Source organism: Calliphora vicina, chromosome 3 (assembly GCF_958450345.1).
Source record: "Calliphora vicina chromosome 3, idCalVici1.1, whole genome shotgun sequence".
Classification (NCBI taxonomy): domain Eukaryota; kingdom Metazoa; phylum Arthropoda; class Insecta; order Diptera; family Calliphoridae; genus Calliphora; species Calliphora vicina.
The window spans coordinates 3,766,497-3,791,807 of NC_088782.1; the positions used below are offsets into that span (position 1 = coordinate 3,766,497).

At 31.0% G+C, this 25,311-nt stretch overlaps 5 protein-coding genes across 11 annotated transcripts in view; 3 read left to right on the plus strand and 2 right to left on the minus strand.

The window, feature by feature from the left end:
* LOC135956063 (uncharacterized) overlaps positions 1–3,767 on the plus strand; it is a 39,402-nt gene extending 35,635 nt beyond the window's left edge. For all 6 annotated transcript variants that reach the window (XM_065506546.1, XM_065506550.1, XM_065506548.1 and 3 more), the window contains one exon: positions 648–3,767. In XM_065506546.1, coding sequence (XP_065362618.1) covers positions 648–2,940 — 2,293 coding nt within the window. In that variant the 3' untranslated portion in view covers positions 2,941–3,767. The remainder of the gene's footprint in view (positions 1–647) is intronic.
* Positions 3,768–4,152: 385 nt separating this feature from the next.
* On the minus strand, positions 4,153–5,378 carry Nelf-E (negative elongation factor E). The gene is made up of 4 exons (XM_065506552.1): positions 5,220–5,378; positions 4,644–5,158; positions 4,417–4,583; positions 4,153–4,353 (listed from the first exon to the last, which is right to left on the minus strand). Exons 1-4 carry the CDS (start codon positions 5,298–5,300, stop codon positions 4,277–4,279), a joined length of 840 nt encoding a protein of 279 aa, XP_065362624.1. The 5' UTR covers positions 5,301–5,378; the 3' UTR covers positions 4,153–4,276.
* A 3,718-nt stretch (positions 5,379–9,096) lies between these two features.
* Positions 9,097–12,261, plus strand: Pus7 (pseudouridine synthase 7). The gene is made up of 6 exons (XM_065505041.1): positions 9,097–9,278; positions 9,337–9,524; positions 9,597–9,999; positions 10,478–10,841; positions 10,901–11,092; positions 11,157–12,261. The coding sequence occupies exons 1-6, from the start codon at positions 9,157–9,159 to the stop codon at positions 12,108–12,110; spliced, it is 2,223 nt and encodes a 740-aa protein (XP_065361113.1). The 5' UTR covers positions 9,097–9,156; the 3' UTR covers positions 12,111–12,261.
* A 4,057-nt stretch (positions 12,262–16,318) lies between these two features.
* LOC135955070 (protein tramtrack, alpha isoform) lies at positions 16,319–24,423 on the plus strand. Of its 2 annotated transcripts, none has more exons than XM_065505362.1 (8): positions 16,319–16,443; positions 21,570–21,667; positions 21,748–21,865; positions 22,075–23,499; positions 23,574–23,626; positions 23,701–23,799; positions 23,874–24,070; positions 24,134–24,423. In XM_065505362.1, exons 2-8 carry the CDS (start codon positions 21,591–21,593, stop codon positions 24,163–24,165), a joined length of 2,001 nt encoding a protein of 666 aa, XP_065361434.1. In that variant the 5' UTR covers positions 16,319–16,443; positions 21,570–21,590; the 3' UTR covers positions 24,166–24,423. The 2 variants fall into 2 exon arrangements, with proteins under 2 accessions (XP_065361434.1, XP_065361435.1); XM_065505363.1 differs by having other exon boundaries at positions 23,577–23,626.
* LOC135954199 (uncharacterized) lies at positions 19,994–21,049 on the minus strand. The gene is made up of 3 exons (XM_065504278.1): positions 20,822–21,049; positions 20,622–20,754; positions 19,994–20,543 (listed from the first exon to the last, which is right to left on the minus strand). The coding sequence occupies exons 1-3, from the start codon at positions 20,982–20,984 to the stop codon at positions 20,168–20,170; spliced, it is 672 nt and encodes a 223-aa protein (XP_065360350.1). The 5' UTR covers positions 20,985–21,049; the 3' UTR covers positions 19,994–20,167.
* Positions 24,424–25,311: the final 888 nt, after the last annotated feature.

Below are 25,311 nucleotides of genomic sequence, written 5' to 3' on the forward strand. Positions count from 1 at the left end.
TCCAGGATTTTTAAATGCGCTTTAGTTTAGTGCAAGTGCTAAGAAACCTACATCTATTCTAGCTACAATTGCAATAAAAGTTAACATTTACAAAAATACATACGAATAATTTAATGGACGATAGATTGCAAAGGACTATTCAAAATCATCAACAGAATTGTCAACTAATCAAGGATATATTATTTACTATATACAAATTTAAATACAATCAAACATTTTTATTTGGTTAATGATTTTTTATTATAAGTTTCTTAGGAATTCAATTGTTATTTCATTGATTATTTCAACACACAATATTATTGTTTTTGTTTTAATTTAAATAAAATACTTTTTAATTTATTCACATGATTCAAAAAAGACAAAGTAATAAACATGATCACCGATTATTATTATTTTTAATTGAAGCTTTTTTTATTAATATTTGGTATGATTTTGTAATTGAATGTTTTTTTTCGTTTAAATTTGCATGTATTGAGTTACAAGTTACAACATAATTTATGGTTTAAACTTGCATGGAATTCTACATTCTTCTTGCAAAAGGGCGAATAAAAGTTTGTAGATTTCGATGCGGGTGAAAGTCGTATGTCTGTATGTTTCTTATAAGAGTATTACGAACACATTTTCTAACTTTCCATTGATTATTTTAGTTATGAAGACGATTATGAGGAGCCCGGTATGATTGAACGCAATCTGCAATCAGGTGAAATAATAAATAAAATGAAATATCGTCCTTTGCCGCCACCACCCAGACCTCCTAGAGAAAAACGTCAACGCTCAATTAGTAAGGGTTCAGAGGCGCTGCAAGACTATCGCTCATATGATAGTGAAGATATTGTTGATGGTCATCTCGACAAGGGCGACGATTCAGACATGCATGTAGAAGAAGTTGAGGCCTGCACACAAACAGATCCACTGCCAGACGATTTCGTTTGCGAAGAATTCGAGATAACCGATGATATGAAGGTAATCGAGCCCCGAGTTCGTTCAAACAAAACAGTTGAAGAATTATTGCAAGAAGAACTGGAAAAGGAACTCAATGTCAATCATCAAGTTATAGACAGTGAACAGTTGACCAAGGGTTTGCAACGATTTAGAGATGCCAATCAAAGAAGTCTTTCAGAGAGATCTAGAGCCTCCTCCCAGGCCGATAGATCTAAATCATTAAGCAGGCCTCAAACACCCTCCGCTATACTGGTGGAACGTCAATCTTCAACGCCCATACAAAAAGATAATACCGAAGTAGTAGAAGCTTCTCTGGTAGTAAGACCCATCGATGATTTAGAGTTAGAAGAGGAATTGCGCAGGGAAGGTCTCTTAACTGATAGCTCTCAGCACAGTGTGTCGGACACCAAAGAAGACTATCATAATTTAGCAGTAAGTGAAGCTTCCTATGCTCCCAGTTCGGCTGAACTAGATGAAGCCTTAGGCGTCCTAACTTCCGATCCTGAAACCCAACAAACCGACGAAGAAGTTGAAAGGACTTTACAAAGATACCGAGATGAATTGGATGCTATCGGTCGTGAATTGATGGAGACTCAAACCACCTCTCAAGAGCCGTCACCTAGTGTTTCCCGGGAGGAAATTAAAGTCAGTGATAGAGAAATCGATCCAAGTGATAGAGAAGATGAACAACGTTCAGACTTAGATGAATTGCTTTCGGACGGTGAACTTAAGGAAGAGAGCATTTTAAGCGAAATCAAAGAGGAAGAATCCGAAGAACTAACCATATCCGAGGTAGAAACCCCAGAAGCAGATCCCCCACAACCACCACCTCGTAGAAAATCGACAACTGCCATAGAACAATCACCGCCTCATCCAACTCTCGAAGAACCACCAGTGGAAGCTAAACAAATTACTTCAACTGAAAGTTCGGTTAAAAAAACAGCAACTGAAGAACCTATATCTTTGCCAATTCCCTCGTCGAAAACAGAAGAATCTGTCGAAATCCCTAAAGATTTGGCACCTTTACAAACTGTGGTCAAGTCAGAATTGCCCACAGAATATCAATTGCCAGCACGCATAGGTGATCTGGAAGTAGAGCGACTAAGAGTACATGCTTTGCAAGCGGGTCAAATAATGGTTTCACAATTGCATGGCCAACAAATTAGCTCAGACGAATTAGAGTGTAAATCTGGCAACTTGGTGGTACAAAATATTGAATTGCCTCCCGGTCTTATAGAAAACATCGTTGAACAAGTGCGTCAAAAAGAACGCTCGCAACATTTAACCACCGAAACACAAACGAGTCTACAAAGCAGTAGTGAACACTTAAGCCCAAGTCCAGCTAGAGAAGTTGTTCCTCCACCGAAACCTCCACGTTTAAGAGATCAATTGCAACAACCCACAACCACTATTCCTAATACTGATGAACAAACACAAACAGATCAACAGACGAGTCCAGTGGAAACAGCTCTGCCATCTACAGTCTTTCCCACAGCTGAATACTTGCAAACATTAGCTCCCTTGGCATTCTACAATCTACATCGGGCCGCTGCTGCGGCAGCCGAAGACACCAACTTAGATGTAAGACCGCCTCAACGCCATCGTCGTCATCACCGGCGCTCATCCTCTTCCGAAGTCGAAGATAAACAATTGAGTGAAACTGAAGAAGAAGTTCATCATCGTCGACGAACACGCAGCACACGCACACCTTCCTCGGACGACAACCAAAGTGTCACCAAAGCTGGCAGCAAATTCATTACAGCATGCAGTCTCTCCCTTTGCAAAATCATCAATCAACTTACGGATTACATTCGTGGCAAAGAACCCAAAGAAGGTGTCGAAGTAGAACCCACCGATATACGCAATAGACAAGTGCCCGCTTTGGTTGTTCTCTTCATAGTTATAACATTTTTTGTTTTATTATACTTAATGACCGGTCGCAGTGTGCACACGCATCACTGGGATTACTTTAATCCTCCCGGACAGGAGGGACGTTAGTCTTACTCTCAACTATGTATATAATGCATCGACACAAATCTGGATTTCCCATAATGGAAAAAACAAACCAAACAATTAATTCGATACAATTATTGTGGCCTTTTAACGGAGTGTGAATAGATCTTAGACAAATTATTCTCTCTTCTTTTTTTTACTACAAACAAGCAACCCAATCCAGCATACCGAATACAACAGATATCAGATATAGAATCGTCATAATCAACTAAATTTTTATATAAACTAAAACAAATTCACAAATTCACTTGCATCAAAAAAACACCAAGATTAACGACATTTACGTAAAAATAAAAAAAAAATATTTTTTACAATCAACTGATTTTTCTACCAGAAACAAAAACAAACAAAAAAACACAAACAATTATTTTTTACGACATGTAACATTTACTTGCTACTTGTGGCAACGAGTTCATAATTTTCTAATATTTTTATGTTACTACATACATTATTATCTATTACCTAATATTATTAATACATACATATTATTGTTATTATTACTTTAATTTATTATTCTATTTTATTATTATTTTTCACATTTTAAGGGTAAATTTTTATTTCTTTCCTCGTCAATGTTGTCGTTCTTTTTTTTATTTATTTATAATTTTCAATATATTATTCTTTAATTTCAAAACAAACTGTTGCCCTCATTTATTGTTATTTGTTAAAGTTTAAAATAAAAAATAAAACAAATAAAAATTATTAACAGTAGTTATTGAAATTTTAGTATTTCTTGAAACAAACACAAAATTGGAAATAAAATTTTTAAATTAAATTCATTATGTAAATGACATACATAATTTTTCATTAAATGTTGTTTCTTTTATGAAGCTGGGGGAGAGGGAGGGACAAGTTTTATAAATGGAATATTTAGGAATCGATTTGCATGATTATTTCAACACTAGTGAATTATATGAAAAGCTTATCATCGAATTTCGATATTTCAATCAACCCTTTCAATATCGATTATTAAAGTAGATTAATCGTTCACAATATCCCCTATCAAATGTTCCTACATCAGTTATAATTACAGATCATAATTCTTTTGAGATGGTCCATAAGAAAAAAATTATAATATTTTAATATTTCGAAATGAAGTGAACTACTTCCTATTTCCAAAACCTACTAATACTGGAACAGTGCTATTATTATTTATAACCAAATAAATAATGAATTAAATAAGAAAAAAACATTACCTTGTTATTTGATAAATGAATTTTCATTATTAATTTTGCTTAGATTTGATGAATATTATTTGTATGCACGATGATTTAATGATTGTTCTTGATTAAATGAATGAGAAACTTAAAGGGAAACTTTATTATAGTAAAAAGTCTTCGTCGTATTGAACCATTTCACGTCTGTCCTTATGGCTGCCTTTTTGAGACTTGCTAGCAGCTGAAATTAAACAATATAAATTAATTTTAATAATGAAAGCTCTTTTTTTTAATATACACATACCTATGGAAGACCAGACGGCCGAGGATGAGGCATCATTTATGGGTTCAATTTGTGGTTGACGACGAGCCAATTGTACCTGAAGATTAATGCCATTAATGCTTTTGCCATGCATTTCAGCAATAGCTCGGTCGGCTGATTCAGGTTTAGCAAAAGTTACAAAGCCACGTCTACAATAGTTATATGAAATTGATTTAGTTGTATAAAACAAAAGCTAACTGCCTACTTACCCCTTTTCAATTTCCATGGACACATTCACAATTGTGCCGTAATCATTGAAAGTTTTCTTGAGATACTCTTCGGTTACTTTATTACCCGATACAAATATTGTATTACCAGCCCGTGGCTTATCTCCTTGATTGGGATCCAAGGGAGTTTTGTCATTTAAACCGCGTTCCTCACGATCACGTTCTGATGCAAAATGTTGGTATAAATTTTGCATGCGTGGTTCTTCTTTAATAATTTCACTGATAATTGTCTCCTGTGCTACATCGTTTTGTGTGGAAGAGAAGGGCTGGTATGCGGCCACTGAAGTTTCAGGTAATGGACGCTTACGCTCTTGACCTTTAGGTCGTTTGAAAGAAGTTTGATCCTGCTTTGTTTGTTGCTTCTGAATTGCTGGTATAGCACCACTTTTTATCAGTTTACGTGCAACTTCCCTAGCATCACGTGCATCTGTGGGACGCTTTAGAGTTGGCTTCTCCGGTTCTTGTTTAGGTGCCTTCATCAGTTGCAGAGCTTTTTTCTGAAATAATTTTCAATTCATTCATGAAACTTCAACCATTATCAGATCACTAAATAAATACCTTTTTCTTTAGTTTCTGATATTTTGCCTGGAGCATGTGCTCCTCCTCGGTAAGGTTCGAAGGAAAATGTATATAAACCATATTTTTTGCAAATTGTTTTAAAGATTTTTGTAGATTTTTTCTTTATTTTCGGCTTTTTCAATAAAATTATTGTTTTGACAAAAAAAAAAAAACAAAATATGTACGTAAACCAGAGACCTGCGCCGTGTCGGCTGCAAGCCGGCTGAGCTGAGCCGCCGAAGATATTCAACACCCGCCGCCGCCGAACAATTTTCGGCGTGCAGTCGGCTTAAATGCAGCCGCCGTGCATAATTTTTTGTTTTATACCAAAAAAAAAATATTGCTTCTAATTTAAATTTTTATTATTTTTTATGAAAAAAGAATATTGTTATATCCACAAAATTATTCATCGTGAATATAACCTATTGGAAACATTTCGTTTATTGTAACAATTACTACTGAAACAATAAAATGTAAATCAGTGATGGGATTTTTGGCACTATTACGTTTTGAGTAAGCCCTTTTGCATTTGTAATATGTATTATGATACATAAAATTTTCTCATTTATTTACTTTTATATTTATTTATTTCTAATACATTTTGAACTTTTTTTAATATCCAAGAATCTGTCTTGTTGTATACTAATACATTTTGTTACTTAGAAAATAGATTCAGCATAAATAAAATGAACTGGATTCATTGATCTCAATTAATGTATTTATAGACGGCAATACTGAGTATTAATATTTGTCAAAAACTCAAGTATCATAATACAATTTCATCGTCTAAACCATGGCAGAATTAACCAGGTACAATTATTAGGGAGAGTTTTCAATATTTACCCCTACAACGTCAAATAAAGCATTTACTCTCATCACATTTTATTTTGTTTTCGCGATATTTTGCACTTTATATTAAAACCAACACACATTTATTTGGAAAAATTTTAATTTCAATTAAATATTTCACGAAAAAAAGTAAAATTTGTTAAAAAAACCACAAATAAATTTATTTTTGTTTTAGACATTTCCTTTTGTTTTATTCTAATTTTATTTTGTTTGACGTTATAGGGAATGTATAATTGATAACATACTTTCTAATAATTGTACCTTGCTTGTTCTGCCATGGTCTAAACAAAATTTGTATTAGATTTTCATAAAATACAAATGATTTTTTTCAAAAACTTTTAATTTGCTTATGTATCGGGTGTGTATTTATAAATACAAATAAGGCAAACAAAAATGTCAAGAAAATATAAAATAAAAATAAAGTTTGCAGAAAAATATCAATCAACAAATAAATAAAATATTTGTAATACTATCGTGTAAACAATAAATGTTTTTTTTGAAATACCGAATGATTTCAATAATATTTTAAATTTGAAAAGTGTTAATACTCAGTATTGCCGTCTATAAATACCTTTAACAACATAAAAATTTAAATTAATTTATTTTATATGAAAATTCAAATTTATTTCAAAATATTTTGAATTCAATTCATACTTTTTTGTGTCTATATTTATTTTCTTCATTTAAACTGAAATACATTTTATATTGTTTTGTATAATTATATCTATCTTGTTGAATATTATTAATTTCGAAAAGTTATTGTTTTATGTTATTTTTTTTTTTGTTAAACACAATAATAAAAAAACATTTTTAATAAAATATGATTTTTTTAAATAAAATGTCTTATTTTATTATTCTTTATAACTTTTGTCTAAATTGTTTATTTGGAAAACTTATATTAAAGACATTTTAATAGATTTGCAACTATTATTTACATGTACATATGACAAAATTAACATTTTAGTTAAAATTTGTCGTAAATGAATCAAATAGTCATGTTTGGTATTTTCAGCCGGCTGGCCGCCGATTTTGAGCCGCCGCCGATGATTTTTATTTAAGCCGCCGCCGCCGATTAAATTGCTCGGCGCAGGTCTCTGACGTAAACACAGTAGTGTACACAAAGTTGCCAGATAATTAGAGTTAGTAAACATATTTACTTACTTACCCTATGTCTCCACGTAGCAATTTTTATTGCTAAACACAAGCAAACACGTTGACAGAACCAAAGCGAATTTATACAAGGTGGAGTCTGTCAATCAGCTGATTACTTTTTTTTCGCTTTTTGGTTCTAACAGATGTCAAAGCTTGTTTTTATACCCTACACCACCATAGTGGGGAGGGTATAATGCGTTTGTGCAGATGTTTGTAACGCCCAAAAATATTAGCCTAACACCCACCTTAAAGTATACCGATCGACTTAGAATCACTTTCTGAGTCGATTAAGCGATGTCCGTCCGTCCGTCTGGTTGGCTGGCTGGCTGGCTGGCTGGCTGGCTGGCTGTCCATGTAAACCTTGTGCGCAGAGTACAGGTCGCAATTTTGAAGATATTTCGATCAAATTTGGTACATATTATTTCTTCGGGCCAAGGACCAAGCCTATTGAAACTGGCTGAAATCGGTCCATTATTTCACCTAGCCCCCATACAAATGTCCTCCCGAAATTTGACTTTATCGGTCATAAATGTTTAATTTATAAATGTATCTCCACAAATTCCACTCCAAATAAGTTTTATATACACAAAATTCATGTCACCAAATTTTGTTACGATCGGTCCATAATTAGTCATAGCTCCCATATAGACTCGCTTCCGAAAATCACTTTAACGTGCATAAATCGCTTAAAAATGTTGGTAAACACACAAAATTCAACATAGTTAACTTTAATATAGACATAAAGCACATGACCTAATTTCATGGTGATCGGTCCATAATTGGTCATAGCCCCCATATAACCCCACTTCCGAAAATCACTCAAAAATATAAATTATTGAAATTTTAAAAGAAACATTTTTTTGCTCTTTTACTTAGTGTAGGGTATTATATGGTCGGGCTTGACCGACCATACTTTCTTACTTGTTATATTTAAATATCTACATATTCTAAGCATATTAACAAAATATTTATTTTTACATAAATAAGTAAAGCCCTCACTATTCAATTATCTACAGTATATTAAGTTTTAATACATATTTGTTTAATTTTTCATTTTTGTTTTTTGACATTTGTTAAGACCAATTGTAGCACAGGTGGAGGAAAAAACGTTCGTCTTAATACAAAATTAAAAAAAAAATTTATTGAATGATTTTTTCCACTAATTTCTTTTCCATGTCAATGAAGCAATTTCATTATTTAAAACCATGTAGTTTTGATTTGAGCTTGTAAATTCGCCATCTTTTGTAGAAAGTGAGAAGAGATTTTTAAATTCATTAAAACAGAGTTTATTTTACATATTATAATTATATAGTTGTCATTGTATATACAGTGTTCTAATTTGTTTGAGAGTTGTCAGTTGTTATCGCAAAATGTCATATAATGAATTTAATGTTTGATTAATTTTAAACATTTATTTTCAATTATTTTCTTTCGATTTGCATTTTAGGAAATTTTATTCTACCTTTAAGTTATCAAGTTATGATTTTGACAACCACTGTAAAATAATATTCAAAATATTAGAAAATTAACAAAGTGGCAACATTGAAATGTCTAATAACAGTGACATTATGAATGGGGAAAAATAAAGTAAAAAAAAGTACTTTATTAATTTTTATATTAAAACAATATTTGGTCCCAAGGGATTGGTTTTGAATTTATTAAATAAAATAATAAACATGGCTTTTCATATTTCTAAAAATTTAATTTCTTATCTGAAATATGGAATCCCATAATTCGGAAACTGAGCACCAGCACATCTAGAGCATCGCTCATAAACAAGATTTCAGCCCCATTTGGTTTTTAAATAATAAACCGGCCAAAATTTACCCGGTTTATAAATCACCCACCACTGTTCTCTTGTTTATTTTATTGTGTACAGCACGTTTTTTTTCTTCACTTGTTCTATTTCAATTAAAAACACAGACAATTTTCCAATATGGGTAAACAATTTAATAAAAGATTTAACAATCATCAAAGGAAACCTTATCAAAAGTCGGACAATAAAAGACCTTTTAATAACCGGAACCACCGTAACGACGGTTTTGCCAACAAAAAGAAGTAAGTATTAGCAATAAATCCAAAAGATAAATCACTGATTTTGTATAATTTTTAAAAGGCCGGTGTTTACGATTAAAGACAATTTGAGGGAAGATCAAGTTGGTATAACGGAATATGTCAATAAAGGTGAAGGATTTATGGGCATATTAAAATCGCGCTTCTCTGATTTCCATGTCAATGAAATCGATTTAAGTGGTCAAGTCTTGCAGTTAAATGATTTAAAGATACCAGAACAAAAAGAAGACGGTAGGAATTTGTCATTCAAGCACTGTCATTTACATTTTGTTATTAATAATTTATTATTTTTCCATTGTTAAGAGTTAAGTACGGAAGAAGTAAATTTAGCTAGAGAAGAACTCAAAAATGTTATTAATGAAGATGTTTGGAATAAAATCACCGCACTTAAAGAAGCCAAACATGATAACAGTAAGAAACCGGAAGATTCTGCAATATATATCGATGTTACTGAGTTGGATAAGGAGCAACGCACTCAAATTCACAGAGTGGTAAAGAAGCTGTATGAAAACAAATTGGTGAGCTCAACTGTTGGCGGTGAACAAGCCGGGAGCGAGGATGTCGATAAGAAATTCATACGTGTCATGAAATCAAAGGGTAGAGATCGCAATAAATGGACATTTCCTGAGGAATATGTGCACTTTTTAGTGCACAAGGAGAATCTGGATACCAGTGAAGTGGCAGCATCAATTGCCAATAAATTGAAGTATGTAAAATAAAAGTTTTTCTTAACCCTTTCGCTACAAGTTTTTATTGAAAAGCTTAAGAAATCTAATTTTTGAAAGGAATTCCGATCAGTATTCCATATGAAATGAATGGAAATGAAAAATTTAGAAATTACACGCGAAATGACGAAACTTATATATATATAACCTTATCACTCAAGCTGACAAGTGGGCTAAAGTCGTCTATAAGTCCATATTAAGTCGGACCTAAAATGTGTGAAAATCGGGAAAAATATTTTTTAACTCGAAATTTTTCACCAAAAAAAATTTTTTGTCATTCAATTTTTTTCACTAACAAATTTCAAGAATTTTTTTTTTAATTTTAGAAAAAAAAATTAAATAATTCCAAAAAAAATGTTTGTATAAAATTTCACTAATAAATTAAATTTTTTTTTTATAATTTTGATTTAAATTTTAACTAAGCGAAATTCGTTATTCTTCCATTTTTTCTTTATACAGTTTAAGACCATCTCAAGTTAATTATTGTGGAACTAAAGACAGAAGAGCTAAAACTACACAAAAGTTTTGCATTAAAAAACGTACTCCACGTCAAATTGTGGGTACGGTAAAATTTTTGAATGGCGTCACCATTGGCAACTTTGAATTTAACAAAAATGTCTTAAAATTGGGTGATCTGAAGGGAAATCGTTTTCGCATTGCTCTAAGACACTTGACCGGTGAGAGACAGCTTATAGAAACTTCATTAAAGAATGTTAAAGAGCAGGGTTTTATTAACTATTTTGGCCTACAAAGATTTGGCAACTGTTCTACAATACCCACCTATGAAATTGGCGTAGCTTTATTAAAAGCTGACTATAAATTGGTAAGATAATTTATTAATTTAATTAAACACAAAATATTTAATAATTTAAAACTGTTAAGGCCTGCGAGTTAATATTGAAACCTCGTGAAAATGATGTGCCATTTTTGAAAAGTATTCGGGAAGCGTGGTGGAAAAACCGCGATTCTAAGGCGGCCGCTGCACAATTCCGTAGTGATAGATTTATTGAAAAGAAATTATTGGATGGTTTGGCCCAATACGGAGAAAACGATTATGCCGCCGCTTTAAGAAAGGTTAGTAATAATACTACGAAAATACAGAAAGATATAATTTTTATTTTATTAAAAATGTTTGTAGATACCCCGCAATATGTTACTATTATATCCTCATGCTTTCCAAAGTTTGATCTTTAACAATATGGCTTCAAGGCGTGTAAAAGAGTTTGGACTTAACCTAATGCCAGGAGATTTGGTTTATCGTAATAAAGATGATTTGGATGTAGACATGGAATCAACGGAATTGACAGAACAAGGAGATGATAATGAGGAAAAAGAAACAGAGGAAGAAAATGAAAACGAAAACGAAACATCTCCAACAGTAAATGCAGAAAGTTCTGAATCTATTTTTAAACGCAAAGTAAAACCATTAACCGCAGAAGACATAGCTAGTGGTGTTTATACCATCTACGATGTGGTATTACCTTTACCCGGTCATGATATCACCTATCCCGAAAATGACGTTGCCACTTGGTACAAAGAATCATTGGAAAAGTATGATCTATCTTCAGAGAAATTAAAACATAACGTGAAAACATTTGCCATGGCAGGTGCTTACCGTAAATTGGTAATAAAGCCTACCGACATGTCTTGGGAATTTAGATCTTACTCAACACCAGAAGAAACCTTAATTTTATCCGATTTTGAGTTGTTTAAGGGCAAAAAAGTTGAAGATTTCAAAGTTGAGGGAAATGAAACCAAATATGATGCATTACTATTAGATTTCTGTCTGCCGCCAGCAGCTTATGCTACCATGATGTTAAGGGAATTACTGAAATGTGATACCTCCGCAGCGGCTCAAACAATTCTACAGCAGGCAGCTTTAAAGGATACCACAACTGACGACTCAACTGAGCAGGAAGCACAACAAGTTGATTTAAATAAGGATTTATCTGCTGAAGAAAATAAGGATGCCGATCAAGCCGAAACATCACCGGCTGCTGGTGAAAAACGTAAAGCCAGTGACAATGAGGATGCAGATGATTCACAAAAACCAGCAAAGCTTTTAAAAGACAATGAAGCAATAAATGAATAGTTATGAATTTGTATAAATACCTACATACAAAACAAAATTTATTATACTGGATAAGTTTTATCAATAAAATTAATTGCGATACATTTTCTTTTTTAGTGCTCAAATAAAATTCATTTTTATAATCTAATACAAAATTAACAAATGTAATTAACGACGACTATTTTTTTCTTCGTCGAAACTTTTTAAAACTACACCATTTCCAATAATTGTATTTCAGAAGTTTATCATTATATTTCAGAAATTTAGTAAACCTTGTGTTTCATATAACGGTTTATCACGAGATTTATAGGCTTAGAACTACATACTTCATTATCACTTGTGTTTACATAAAATCGAAAAAAGAAAAACTTTAGTAAAAAAATGTTTAGTAATAGAAAGTGTGTAATGAGAAATTAACAAACGGATCAATAATAAAAAATCGATTTTTATTAGGCGGCCAACTGAGCGAGCGTATGAATAACAACAAATATTAATTTGCAATTACTCCGGAGAGACAACAACAAATGTTGCTCTATTTCTCTCACACTTTTGAGTATAAACAATGTTGCCAATCATTAGCAAAATTTAGTCAGACGTTTTATTTAGTTGTGTGCAACGGAAATACATACACACACATACATAAATACAGAATACATGCATAGATCAAAATTCGGAAATTAAATTTATATAGTTTATAAGGGAACCCTTATCCCGATTATTTGTCGGTTATTTAAAGTTTGTTTGATAGAAAATATTAAAACTTTTACAATCAATATCATATTTGAAACTACGTTTCTCATGAATGTATTGTAGCAAATGAACAACTATACTTGCTCGTATATAAATATAGGATTAACGTATTAAATTAATTTGCATATTACTTTACAACTACAATTTCGAAGGGATTTAGTTTGTTTTGTGAGAGGTAAAAAGAGAAATAAAACAAAGAAACCATTATAAGGCTTTGTCGCACCTCAATCAATAAGACAACAAACAAACCATCTGACAAAGCAACAGACATTTAGAAACATACCTACATACTTACATACATATGTATATAAACAAACTTAATGCAACCATGAACATTTAATCATACACATATATATGAACAGCTGCGATCAAAATAATAGCACCATGACATTCATTACATATGTACATATAATATTAAGAAAATACTGTTGATTTTTGTTAAATTTTTGGGATTGAAATGATTAAAATTTTGTTCTCAATATCGGTACATGATTTCAACTAGTCCCCATACAAATATCCACCCGGATTACTGTTTGAGCAGTCATAAATATACTGATTAGTTTTAAGTATGTACTCTAAAATTATACTGTAAAGTATGACGAAAATCGGGCAACATTTGTCCCTAGTCCCCATACAAGGCCCTCCTCAGAAAATTATGAATTTTCTTATAATAATTAATATCGTGATGAAATTGGACATAAACAAGTTTTATATGAACCTAAATCTTTTTATCAACTTTAACCCCTATATCAGAAAATATTTTATTGCCACACTCTTGTTTAATATCTTTTTATGATCGAAGATCATTATTTTTTAAACTAGAGCCCGCATTTTCTTTACACCACTGTTTTGTTACAAATTTTTTTTTATTAAAATTAAGATTAAAATGCATTTTTTACTCTTCAGAAGTTCCACAAACTGTGTCCCCTTTGAAAAATATTTACGTTTTTTCATATATTTCATGCAAAATGTTACAATGTAAATTTTGAATTCAAAAACATACCCAGCCCAATTATGAAAAAAATGCCCGGGAGTTTTTTCCCTTTTCGTTTTTTTAACATAGAATTTGAATAGGAACAATTAAAAAAGGGAAAAAATTCCCGGGGAATTTTTTTTATAATTGGGCGAACTAACTTAACAGAAAGTTAGGTGTAAACGTAAACATTTTTCTATCAAAAAATGGAGATCAAATAAGTAAGAGATCTACATAGTATATTTGGCTGTGCCGAATAAAAACTTTAAATATTTTTAGGTAAACAAAATTAAAAATTTTTTTATGATACAAATTTTTTTGTTAAAAAAATTCGGTAAAAATAATCATGGCTATTCCTGTTCTCACTTTCACCATTCACCCTATTTTTGAAAGCAGAATTACAACAATATAATATAAAATAAAATTTCGAAAATTATATAATTAAGGTTAAAAAAAATCACGTGTAAACATTTATAATTAGAAATGCTGAGAAAATTAGATAGTATTAATTAATTAATTAATTAATATGCTTCCAAAAATAAGGTGAATGGTGAAAGTGAGAACAGGAATAACCCTGAATATTTTTCCCGATTTTGACCCATAGTAGGTCCGAATTACAGCTAACGGCAAATAATTTACATGAAGCTTTGTGATTTTTCTGTCTAAAAATAAGGTCAAATTGATATTTTAGCTACTTTTTATTAAGAAGTTTACAACATATTTTTTCATTCAAAATCGTATTTTTCTTATTTGTTTTGATTTAATTTTGTATTAGGCAGCTAAATTTTTTTCATGAAAACTAGTTATAGCTTCCATAAGTATTATGCACTTATCTTAAATGTGCAGGTATGAACAATGCACTTAAATTAACGAATTTATATGGAGTTTGGTAAATAAATATACAAAACACAAGTTTTGTGCACTTATATGCAAAATGCTCTTAAGTAAAAGGCAGGTAAGTCAAAACTACTGTACATAGAAACAAAATCAGTTGATAATATAGGAAATATGTACTATAGAAATTTAAAATTCAAACTTGACGGGTGTTCAATTAGTTATCGTATATACATTAAGGTTGGCTTATATGCTTTTCAGTAAAGAAATAATCAAGAATAGGGGACTCAATGATTTTATGATACCAAAAAAGAAGAACTAAACCAAACTAAGGAGTACTTTTTCGTTCTTCAAAATGGTACACATGTTTCTGAATGAGTTAGAATTCACAAAATGAGACTTTAGTTGTACCTTTCTTTAGCATTTTCTATAATAATGGATCTTTATGGTACTTTTTTATTCTAGAATCCACATTACAATAAATCAATAAACATGAAACTAGATACATGTTTCCTAAATTAGTATTAATTCACTAAGGGAGACTTAATATTAATAGTACTATTTCTTTCTTCCAATTGGGGTGACGAAGCGCACCGAGTCAGCTAGTAATCGATACTTTTATCAGATATTTGAAAACAACTATGTATGTAAGTATTTTTTACATAAAAGTTGCATTATTTTTTTTAAATTAAATAAATAAACAGTAATTTGGTTTAATTATCAGGAAATTCTCGTGTGATCAATATTTTTAAATGAGTTTGCGTCATTTTGTATTAACCGGTTTCCTTCCTTGCATAGCCTGCAACATCATCCGAAGCAAATATAGTACATAATACAATTTAAAGAAATCTCAAGATATTTTTACCGATCTGTTTTTAGGGATATTGGATGAAAAAGTTTATTTCTAATTTCTAAATTTTGAATTTTTCTACTGAAAATAGATTAAAAGTAAAAACAGAAGAATAATGTCGGTTTTGGTTTCGGTTTTAGGCCTTAAAAGTTATTTGGGGCTACGGAAAATTTATTTCAACATACAGACCATCAGACGGACATGGCTATATCGCAAATGAAAAATGTAGAAATTACAAACGGAATGACAAACTAATATATACCCTTGCCACTCATGGTGGACGGTGTAAAAATATATCACATGTTAATTGCTTTAAGGTACCGCGGTGCTAATATTTTTACCGGCACTGTGGGTAGGTATGAACGGTGTAAAAGTAAGTAAAAATATTAAACAATGAATTTGTAATGATGAAATTGTGAATGAGTTTTGTTTATGGGTGTTTTTGTTCCGTTTTTTTATATTTCCAGATTATTTGCCCTGCCAAACACACCAAAAAAAGAGAGCGAAAAACATAAACAGAGAGATACATGACAAGAGAGCAAAAGCGCGCAAAAGATATTTAATGTTATTACACCAAACAAACAAACATACATTCATACAATCAACCAACCAACCAACCAGCCAGCCAGCCAACCAAGAGCACATGAACAGGAGGAATTGCTTATCAGAAATAACAGCTACAATATACAGATATGTAGAATAATAAACCACTAAAGAAACAGAAACTACACAACAAGGACTCTCAAACATTTTTATATTGACTGTCGAACAGAACACGCACGCACGTACAACGAAGTTTAAACTTTAATACACACAGAGTAAAACAGAAACAAGAATTTTGTTTCATTTAACAAAAGTTTAATTAAATTCTTAAAAGAAAACATTTTAAAATCCCTAAATAAATTAATAAGTTTTAACGGTTATTTTTGACTACAACAAAAAACAAGGTGAATTTAACTTAACATATTATTACTCAAACAAAAATTAACTTTCAACTAAAAATTATAATAGACATCTGGCAAAAAAAAAATTAAAAAAAGTGGCTGAAATAAATTTAAATATTTAAAAACTGGCGCCACAACCCATAATTATTATTAACAATATACAAAAGAACTCAGAAATATAAAATTGATTTATTTGCAAAATTATCATTCATTTGCATGGCCGAAAATTACATTTCAAGTGTATAAGTAAATTTATTTTTACTTGTTTTTTTTTTTGCAATTATTGATTTTTTGTATGTTTCAAATCAATCAATAATTTTGTGTTAATGTCTCGCACTTGTACTGTTAGTGACTCGTAAAAAAAGGGTGCTGTTGCCTCTGCTGCTGTTTCTATTGCTATTGCTACTGCTTGCTGGCTGTATGTATGAATTTGTGGAGTGTTTCTTTTGGATGGATGGATAAATGTAGGTTTGGATGTATGTAACTTTTGTGTTAGTATGGCGCGTTTAGTGTTTTTCTGTTATAAAGTCAACTCTATTTATTGCCGTTGTTGTTTAGTGTTTCCCTTTTTTACAGTTTATGCAAAAAAAAACTTAACAAGGATGTTGGTTTTATACGTAAATATATACATACATATGTACGTACATACATCATACATGTGTATGGTGGTATGATTGGTTGAAAGAAGTTAGGAATGTGAAAATATTGTTTGTTTTACTTACATATTTGTACTGTTGTACTTGTACAAAATTTTCAAAAACATATTTATCATTACTTTCCTGCTAATTTTTACATTAAATATGTTTTTATTTAAATATACATACATACACATATATGTTCGTGGCTGTAGTTGGGTTAAGAAGCTTTTGTCAATATGTTAATTTTAGCAGTGGAGAAGTAAAAAAAAAAAATAAGGTGGAGGAGGAATACAAAATCAATAATATTAACCACAAAACTCAAAATAGTTTTACATACATGTATGTGTGTAAGTATGTACATGCACAAAATGAGAGAAAGTAAACAAACTATGTCCAATTTGCAGAGATAACATCATGCAATTTTTAAAAACTTTAACTTTTTAATTTACAAACACTTCATCACAGTAACTTCTTTTTCGAATTTTGACCCTTGGTATAAAATTGCAAATGTGAAAATGTTTGACAAAGCTTCAACACTAATTTTTCAGTTTTTATAAAATAGGTATTACATTTCGCAATCAGTTATAACAGTTTGAAAACATTCACAATTATAGTACTCCAGATTTTCGATAATAACTACTTTCTATTGCCCACTAACACAATCCCGCCCATTTTCAGCCAAACCCCGTACAGTAGTAAGAAATTTATTCATACAAAGTTTAAATACTTTTACGATTATAGTTCTCCTGATCCGTCCCATTTTTGGTTAGACTTCATGCAGTAATAAGAAATTGGTTCGTATAAAGTTTGAAGACTGTCACAATTATAGTTCGCCAGATATTCTACAATAATTTTACTTTGTATGGGAGGTGCCACACCCACAAATTTTCGAAATACAAAGTAGCCTATTGTTCCCTTCAGATATACAGTCAGAGACTAACGTTTAAATACACCTCAAATATTGATTGTTTAAAGAAAAGTAAACGTTTAAGGAAAACTTAAGTATACAGTTTTATTTAGTTTCATAAATAACAAAAAATAGACTTCATTACAAACATAGCGGTAATTCTTAAAAATACGATAAAATTCACTCGACAAAAGTTTAAATATTTTTGAGGTATATTTCAACTTTAGTCTCTGACTGTAAATGATCATACAGTAAAAATTTCAAGAGGATCGGACCAGTGGTTTAGGCTCCTATAAGCCTAATTTTAAATTATGAAAATGCAAATTTCTGATTTCATAAATTGAGTTTATTGAAATGTAGAGAATTTAAAATGTGAAATATATACACCTACATGTCGCACTCGTTCAACAATACTGTATTAACTCAAAATTTTAAAATATTCAGCAGAGGGCAAACACTGTTTGTGATTACATTTTAAGAGAATTCGAAAATCTGAATACATCATATTAAGCAAATTCCATTTGAAAATATATTTACATTGTTTTCCTCTAAAATTTTTGCAATTATTGCAAAATAAATCTATTTATTGAGTTAATACCATTTTTCTGAAACTTTTTCGATATTTTTTGTATTATTTTATCAACAAAACAGTATCAACTCAAAATACAACCAAATTTAAATAAAACAATTTGATTATTTTTAACTTGAATAAAGGCTCAATTCAAAATAATACATATTTTTATGAAAATATACGATGTATTTCTATTTAAATTATTGTATTAACTCAAAATAATACCTTTTTGTTGATACAAGGTAGTCACTATTTATCACGAAAATGGTCTCAAATGTGGTTTTCGAGATGAAAGAGTAATCGGAATACGTTGAATTTTTACAGTAGATAGATATTGTTGTTGTTAGTTGATTTCTTGCAAAAAGTGAATTTTTAAAAATTTTGAGTTACTACAGTATTTATTTAATTAATTATTAATTAAATAAATTAATTTTAATTATTTCAATTAGTTAAGTACAAACGTGCAAAAACTATCCATAATAAAACGTTTTAAAGTTCAATACATATTTTAATGAGATAGAGTTTTAAAGCGTTGCAAAGAATTTGTCTTAAATTGATCCCAAGTAAAAATCTGGCATATACGACAAAATTATGAAAGATGTTGACTTAATAAAATCGTATTGAGACCCCATAAAGTCGATATATCGATGTCCGTTTGTCTGTAGAAATCAATTTACTAAATAACACACAAACATAATATCGGGTATCGTCCTGGTTCGGTTGCTATTTCAAATCGAGAAAAGAAACTCACGCGTTTCTGCGTGCGATTTGCTCTAAGCTTTTTTTAAAATTACTTAGGTACATTGGTTAAATTATTCACAGCACTGGCAACATCTATTTTTTGAAAATCATTTAGATCAGATCATTATTGAAAGGGCATTACAAAACAATGGACAGTCAAAATTAACAATACCAAAGAACACTTCTAAAATTTTATATTGTTAATACGAATTTTAAGAAAATGTTACCAAATATGTTTTAATTATTAGTTATTTAGTTTAGTATTAACAAAAAAAAATGTAAATCGTAAATTTTTTAACTAAATATTCGATAATTTTGAAATGTATCTCGACTGCTGATATCAAAAACTTTGCTCCATTGTCTTTTAAGAGCAATTTTAGATACAATATACAACTAAAAAAATAAAGAACAAATACTTGCTCCGAGCATATTAAAAACTTTTAGTACATATTATAGAAAAAATAGCATAATTTATATAAAAAAATGATATAGTTTGGTCAAAATCCAATGCATATGCTTTCTAATGATACAAATATTGTTTAGATCTATTTCTAAACTAAGAGTTAGAGCGCACAATTTAGGCCAAAAATTTCAATTTAATTTTGTCGCTAATCTAGTTGCGCTAAGCTGTTCCATTTATCTTGCATTTCATCAGTCGCCATGCTTTAATCTTATTGAAAAAGCTAATATCAATAGTTTTTTGGTTTAATCTATTTATGTTTTATTGCTTAAAAGTCGAAATTAATATTTTATATTTTCTATATTACGATATTACGAAATACAAATTGCATAATTATTATGTGCTTTTAAAAGTAGTTTACCTTAAACTTTGCTTATTTACATTAACTATTGCACTTTTGCACATATAGTTTATATATCGATATCATTTACATCTTCGTTATTCAGAGATTTTAATTGGCATTTGCACAAGTAGGCCACAATACGTTTTTCCGCTTTCGATCGATTATTGTCACCTAAACCCTCTAGCAACGCTTCAATTCGTTTCATAGTCCCACTGTATTGCGTGGTGCTACTGTTACTCGAGCTGGCTTTATTAGCATCAATAGTAGGCGGGGAAGGCTGCAATGTTTTATCTCTAAATGGCATGAAGGTGCTATTTTGTTCATCCATTGCCTCTTGCAGGGGATCATCATCTAAAATTTCTTCAATAAGTTGTTCTGCATCCATGTTACTATAATTGACCGGAACTGTTTGATGTTCGGGACTTTTTAGATTACGTTGAGTTCTAAAATTAAATACAAAGGAATTTTTAAATTTTATTCTTGTCATACATACATATATCCATATTTTGGTATCTACATACGACTGGTATCTTATGTGCCTTTCAATAAATTTCATATCTTCAAATAGAACCCAGTCCGATTCTTTGCCCAATTTAACCATTTCCCGCCGATATTTTGCGCGCAAACTTTTCCATCTCAAAATGCAAAATTTTGCTTCAGAAAAACATCAACAATAACAAATTAAAGGTGCCTTAACAGAAAAGTAATATATTTTACTTACTATCGCGATTCAAGGTCGTTGATATGTGACTCCACAGCTCGAATTTCTTTTTCATGTCCATGTACGGCGTAGTTCTTAAATCCTTCTCGTAAAGTATTGGATTTGCTCTCACCAATTCAATTAATTTACTATCAAACTCCAAGTCCGTATGAAAAACAGACATTTTTCAATAAATTATTCTAGGAATTGCAGCGCAGGATACTTTTTCACAGCAAAAAATGCAAAAAAAGAGAAAACAACATAAACAAGGCGAATTCATATAAGGTGGTGGCAGTTTTACATACCCAACAATTGGTCTTAGCAAATGTCAGAAAATAGAAATGAAAAAATAATTAAATGTGTTTTGAAACTTAAAATAGTGTTACAGTTAATGGAATATTTGTTCCTGTTTAAGTTATCGATGTAACAACCAAGTATTTTTTTTAGTAAGCATAGAATATGGCTGTCTTTGACAACTGCTAGAACCAAACAAGCGAAAAGAAAGTAATCAGCTGTTTAACTGTCTTCACCAAATAAGAATTCGCCTTGAACATAAACAAAATACAAGAGATGCCGGATTGAATTTTTTAATTTTGTTATCAACAAAGTGTGGTATAGCAGCGTTTTTATAATAAGCTATAAGAAAAACAAATAAAATCGCTACATTACGGATATTAAATAAAAGTTAACAAATAACGTTAAATTTGAAAATTTATATTTCCTGTGTTGAATATATTTTTTACTAATTGTTGTGTTTTTATATTTTTAGATTCCAATGTAAATTCACAAAATGACTGCAGAAAATTATCATCTTAAATGGGATTCGCATTTATCATATTTGAATTCATCAGTTGCCACTTTATACAAGTATGTTAAATATATTACATATGTATTTTGTTTTATTTTTTATTCTACAAATTAAAATGTATTTATTACCTTTTTGACAGAAATGAAAAGTATGCAGATGTTGTTTTATATAGTTCCAATACCACTGGATCTATTACAAATGCCATGCCTACGGTCGGCATATCAGCGCATAAATTTATTCTGAGCTCATGTAGTCAGGTAAGATCGAATAGGAAGAAAACTAAATTTTTCCACAAGGCATCGCACCATACGCGTATAAGTTTGTCAATCCGGTTGTAATTTCTAAATTTTTCACGAATTTTTTTTTCATAAATTTTTTTTTTTTTCACCAAAAATAGTTTTTAATTTTTTTATTTATTTATTTTCATTATTGTCTTAAAATATACTCTTCTTGTTTTTGTTTGCAGTTTTTTTCCACCATCTTTGAAACCTCGCCCATAACCAATAATGGCATATTTCATATTGTACTCCCACCTGATTTAAGTCTTCGTGCCGTACAGATATTAGTGCAGTATATGTACGTGGGTGAGGCCACCGTATCGAATGATATATTAAGTGAGGTTTTGAGAGGTGGCGAAATCTTAAAAATTCGGGGTTTATGTCGTACTTCCCCAAATACTACGACGTCCAATACGACGATACAACAGCCGCAATCAAATCGAAATGTAGACAACCAACAAACATCTGCGAATCCATCGTCGTACAATCTTACCCGTATGCCAATGAATAGTGGTCCCACTTCCGTAAGATATTTGATGGAACAACAACAGCAACAACATTCACGAGGTCTAGGAGCTTCAGTGATGCCCAAAGACAGCCCAGTTATAATAAAATCGCCGAAACCCTTGAGTACGTTGGCATCCTCAACCGCAGGCATATCGAAGCCACCTTCAAGTGGCATAACAGTAAACAAACAAGTGGCAATAGATCCTGGTGATTACTCTCAGGATTCGCTGCCCACGAATTCGGGAGTTAGTGAAGCTCCATCTTCCATATGCAATGAAATTGGCTGCAATAGTTGTCCACGAGTAGCTGACATTCATCAGCCATTAATTTTACGACGTGAACGTAGTCAAAGTGATGATCCAACAGTTTTGTGCCGAAAGTCCTGTCTGGAGAGAAGTGAGGAACAGAGTTATTTACAACATGCTTCCAATGATTGCAGAGATGAGGAGGAAGAGGAGAATTCATCCCACATATACGAACATGAAATGCGTAGATCCAGCCTTCCAACAGAACGTTCGGACATTATTCATGATTATGCCGTTAGTGAACATTATCCAAATCATATGTCTCATATAGCGCACACTAAACATAGTGTTATACTTGAAAGTGGAGTAGATGGTGGCGGCAGTGTGAGTGAAATAGCACGTTTACCTTCGCCGACTAACCACATACAAGAACCTACACCATTTGTCACCATCAAAGAAGAGCCCTCAGATTGGTTACCATCATCATCCTCTTCATCATTAACACATCAAAACAGTGTCGAGTCTTCGAGTAAAATTATTAGCAAAGTCGAAAATTTTCAAACAACTCATATAAAAACTGAATCATCTCCTTCCTCGGTCCATAATATGGAAAACGGTTGTCGCCAATTGTTGGCAGCAGCAGCCTCATCTTCGGTTCTACAGGCACCGATTGCAAATGATTTTGATCGATATTTTTCCTGTGACATTTGTAATAAAACGTGTGAGGATAAAGCCTCGTTAGTACGACATTTGGAAACCCATACAGCTACACCTTGTTCGTCGGGTTTCAATGCTTCCACGGGCGGTGAAGCTCCTACGCTTGCAAAATCCTATGTGCCAAAGAAGAGACGACGGATATCGGTAAATTTACAAACATTTAATGAGAAATTATAGCTTATTAAACAAATTAAATATTTTTTTATTTTTCCATAAAGCAGCAAGAAAACGCAACCGATCATGTTTGTCTTCAGTGTGATCTTTGTACAACGTAAGCTAATGAATTTAAAAAGTATAGATTCTTGTGATGTAATAAATTATATTATTTTTTGTTAACTACTTTAGACGTTTTGAAACTCCAGCTGAATGGGTACGTCATATGAGCAGTCAACACACTGAAGTTGAATTAGCCATGTTTAACAATAAAAAAGATAAGGAAAAAATGTAAGTAGTGTTAATAGAAATAAGCATTATCTCGAAATACAATTGAACTTTTGAAACATTTTCATTTCTGCTAGTCATACTTCATCATCCAGTAACAACCATAAAAAACTTAACTCCAACCGTCAGGCCCATCATCATCAGCAGCAGCAGCAACAACAACCGCAACATCCAAGAACACAAGTTTTAAATGGCAGCACAAATTCCAATTTATCCAACAGTACTTCCGTTTTATGCACTTCACCCAATCAATCGAGACATGATGCCTCAACAGGTAGGTTCTTAAAACGTTTAAATTTTTCTAAGTTTGTCATAGCTACATTTGTAATAATTTCAGATTATTTAAGATCAACCTTATCCCCAGCTTAATGATAGAGGTGGCGAAATAATTTACGACCATTTTATAAACGAGGCCTATACACCAAAACCAAAAAGAAAACAAAATTTAATCAAAATTACGATGTGTTGAGATCTACGAAATCGTTAAACGAATTTTAATGGAATGAAACTTAAAAAATGAAAACAAAACAACGCTTCATTAATACATAAATGAACACAATTTAAAACCAAATAATATTTATTAGATTTTAAAATAAAAGTCCTTCGACATTTTCTTCAATATTTTAATTATACGTTTGTTTTAAATCTGATCAGAAACTCTCCTGTCAAAGACCTAACTCAGTTGTCAGAAATCTAAGTTGTAAGAATGTATTAGTAGAAAAAACTAAGTGAAAACAAAAACAACACTCGTATGTGTGATTATTTTGAGCAATTATTTATTTGAGTTTTTTCTAGTTTCTCTATGCTCAGAGATTCTTAATTAGCTAATTTCCACCACTCATTCCATACATAAATTCATTTCCAAAATATTATTCTTTAGCTTCATAGATCGTTGAATTAATTCATAACCGAATTCTTTCAACCTTTGAATGATTTAATTTTTGTTTATTCAAATCTAACACAAATTGAATCTATTTTGTAATGGATTTGAATTAAATAAAACTTGAATGATTCAACAAGGAGCTAATTCTATAAAGAATAAGCCGCATATTCATAAACAGTTTATATATTTATCAAAAGTTTATAAAACAGATTTTGTATGGAAATTTTGTTATATAAACCTTTTATAAATTTAAAAATTGTTTATGCATATGGGGGTAAATTTTTAAAGAAATAAAGTCAATACGTTTGCAGTGAAATTGTTTACAGAATATATTTAATTTGATTTTAAAAGCGGAATTAAGAATTAATTCTTTCGAACCTTTGGTGCAAGTTTTACTATTTAACAAAGCAATGTAGGGACGAAACGATAAAAAAATGATTTTTTGAATTTTACTTTTCTGAATTTGATATACATGTTTTCCATGGCCATACAAAATTCAAAATTGTCCAGAATATCGAAATTCGTTTTAAGTTTTTAAATAGGTTCAAAATACTTCAAATAAAAGTGGTCAGATTTTAGCATTTTTGACCTCATATTAAAGCTAATAAATCGTTGATTTTAAGGGTTTTTTC

Excerpts from the sequence above, each read along its gene's own strand:
- Nelf-E (XM_065506552.1), bottom strand. The coding sequence starts at position 5,300 with ATGGTTTATATACATTTTCCTTCGAACCTTACCGAGGAGGAGCACATG. Across the intron at positions 5,159-5,219 it reads ATCAGAAACTAAAGAAAAAG|AAAAAAGCTCTGCAACTGAT; the intron begins GTATTTATTTAG and ends AAATTATTTCAG. Across the intron at positions 4,584-4,643 it reads TCCATGGAAATTGAAAAGGG|ACGTGGCTTTGTAACTTTTG; the intron begins GTAAGTAGGCAG and ends TAACTATTGTAG.
- Pus7 (XM_065505041.1), top strand. The coding sequence starts at position 9,157 with ATGGGTAAACAATTTAATAAAAGATTTAACAATCATCAAAGGAAACCT. Across the intron at positions 10,842-10,900 it reads TAAAAGCTGACTATAAATTG|GCCTGCGAGTTAATATTGAA; the intron begins GTAAGATAATTT and ends AAAACTGTTAAG. Across the intron at positions 11,093-11,156 it reads ATGCCGCCGCTTTAAGAAAG|ATACCCCGCAATATGTTACT; the intron begins GTTAGTAATAAT and ends AAATGTTTGTAG.
- LOC135954199 (XM_065504278.1), bottom strand. The coding sequence starts at position 20,984 with ATGTCTGTTTTTCATACGGACTTGGAGTTTGATAGTAAATTAATTGAA. Across the intron at positions 20,755-20,821 it reads AACGACCTTGAATCGCGATA|CAAAATTTTGCATTTTGAGA; the intron begins GTAAGTAAAATA and ends GTTTTTCTGAAG. Across the intron at positions 20,544-20,621 it reads AGGCACATAAGATACCAGTC|AACTCAACGTAATCTAAAAA; the intron begins GTATGTAGATAC and ends ATTTAATTTTAG.
- LOC135955070 (XM_065505362.1), top strand. The coding sequence starts at position 21,591 with ATGACTGCAGAAAATTATCATCTTAAATGGGATTCGCATTTATCATAT. Across the intron at positions 21,668-21,747 it reads TCAGTTGCCACTTTATACAA|AAATGAAAAGTATGCAGATG; the intron begins GTATGTTAAATA and ends CCTTTTTGACAG. Across the intron at positions 24,071-24,133 it reads GAGACATGATGCCTCAACAG|ATTATTTAAGATCAACCTTA; the intron begins GTAGGTTCTTAA and ends TAATAATTTCAG.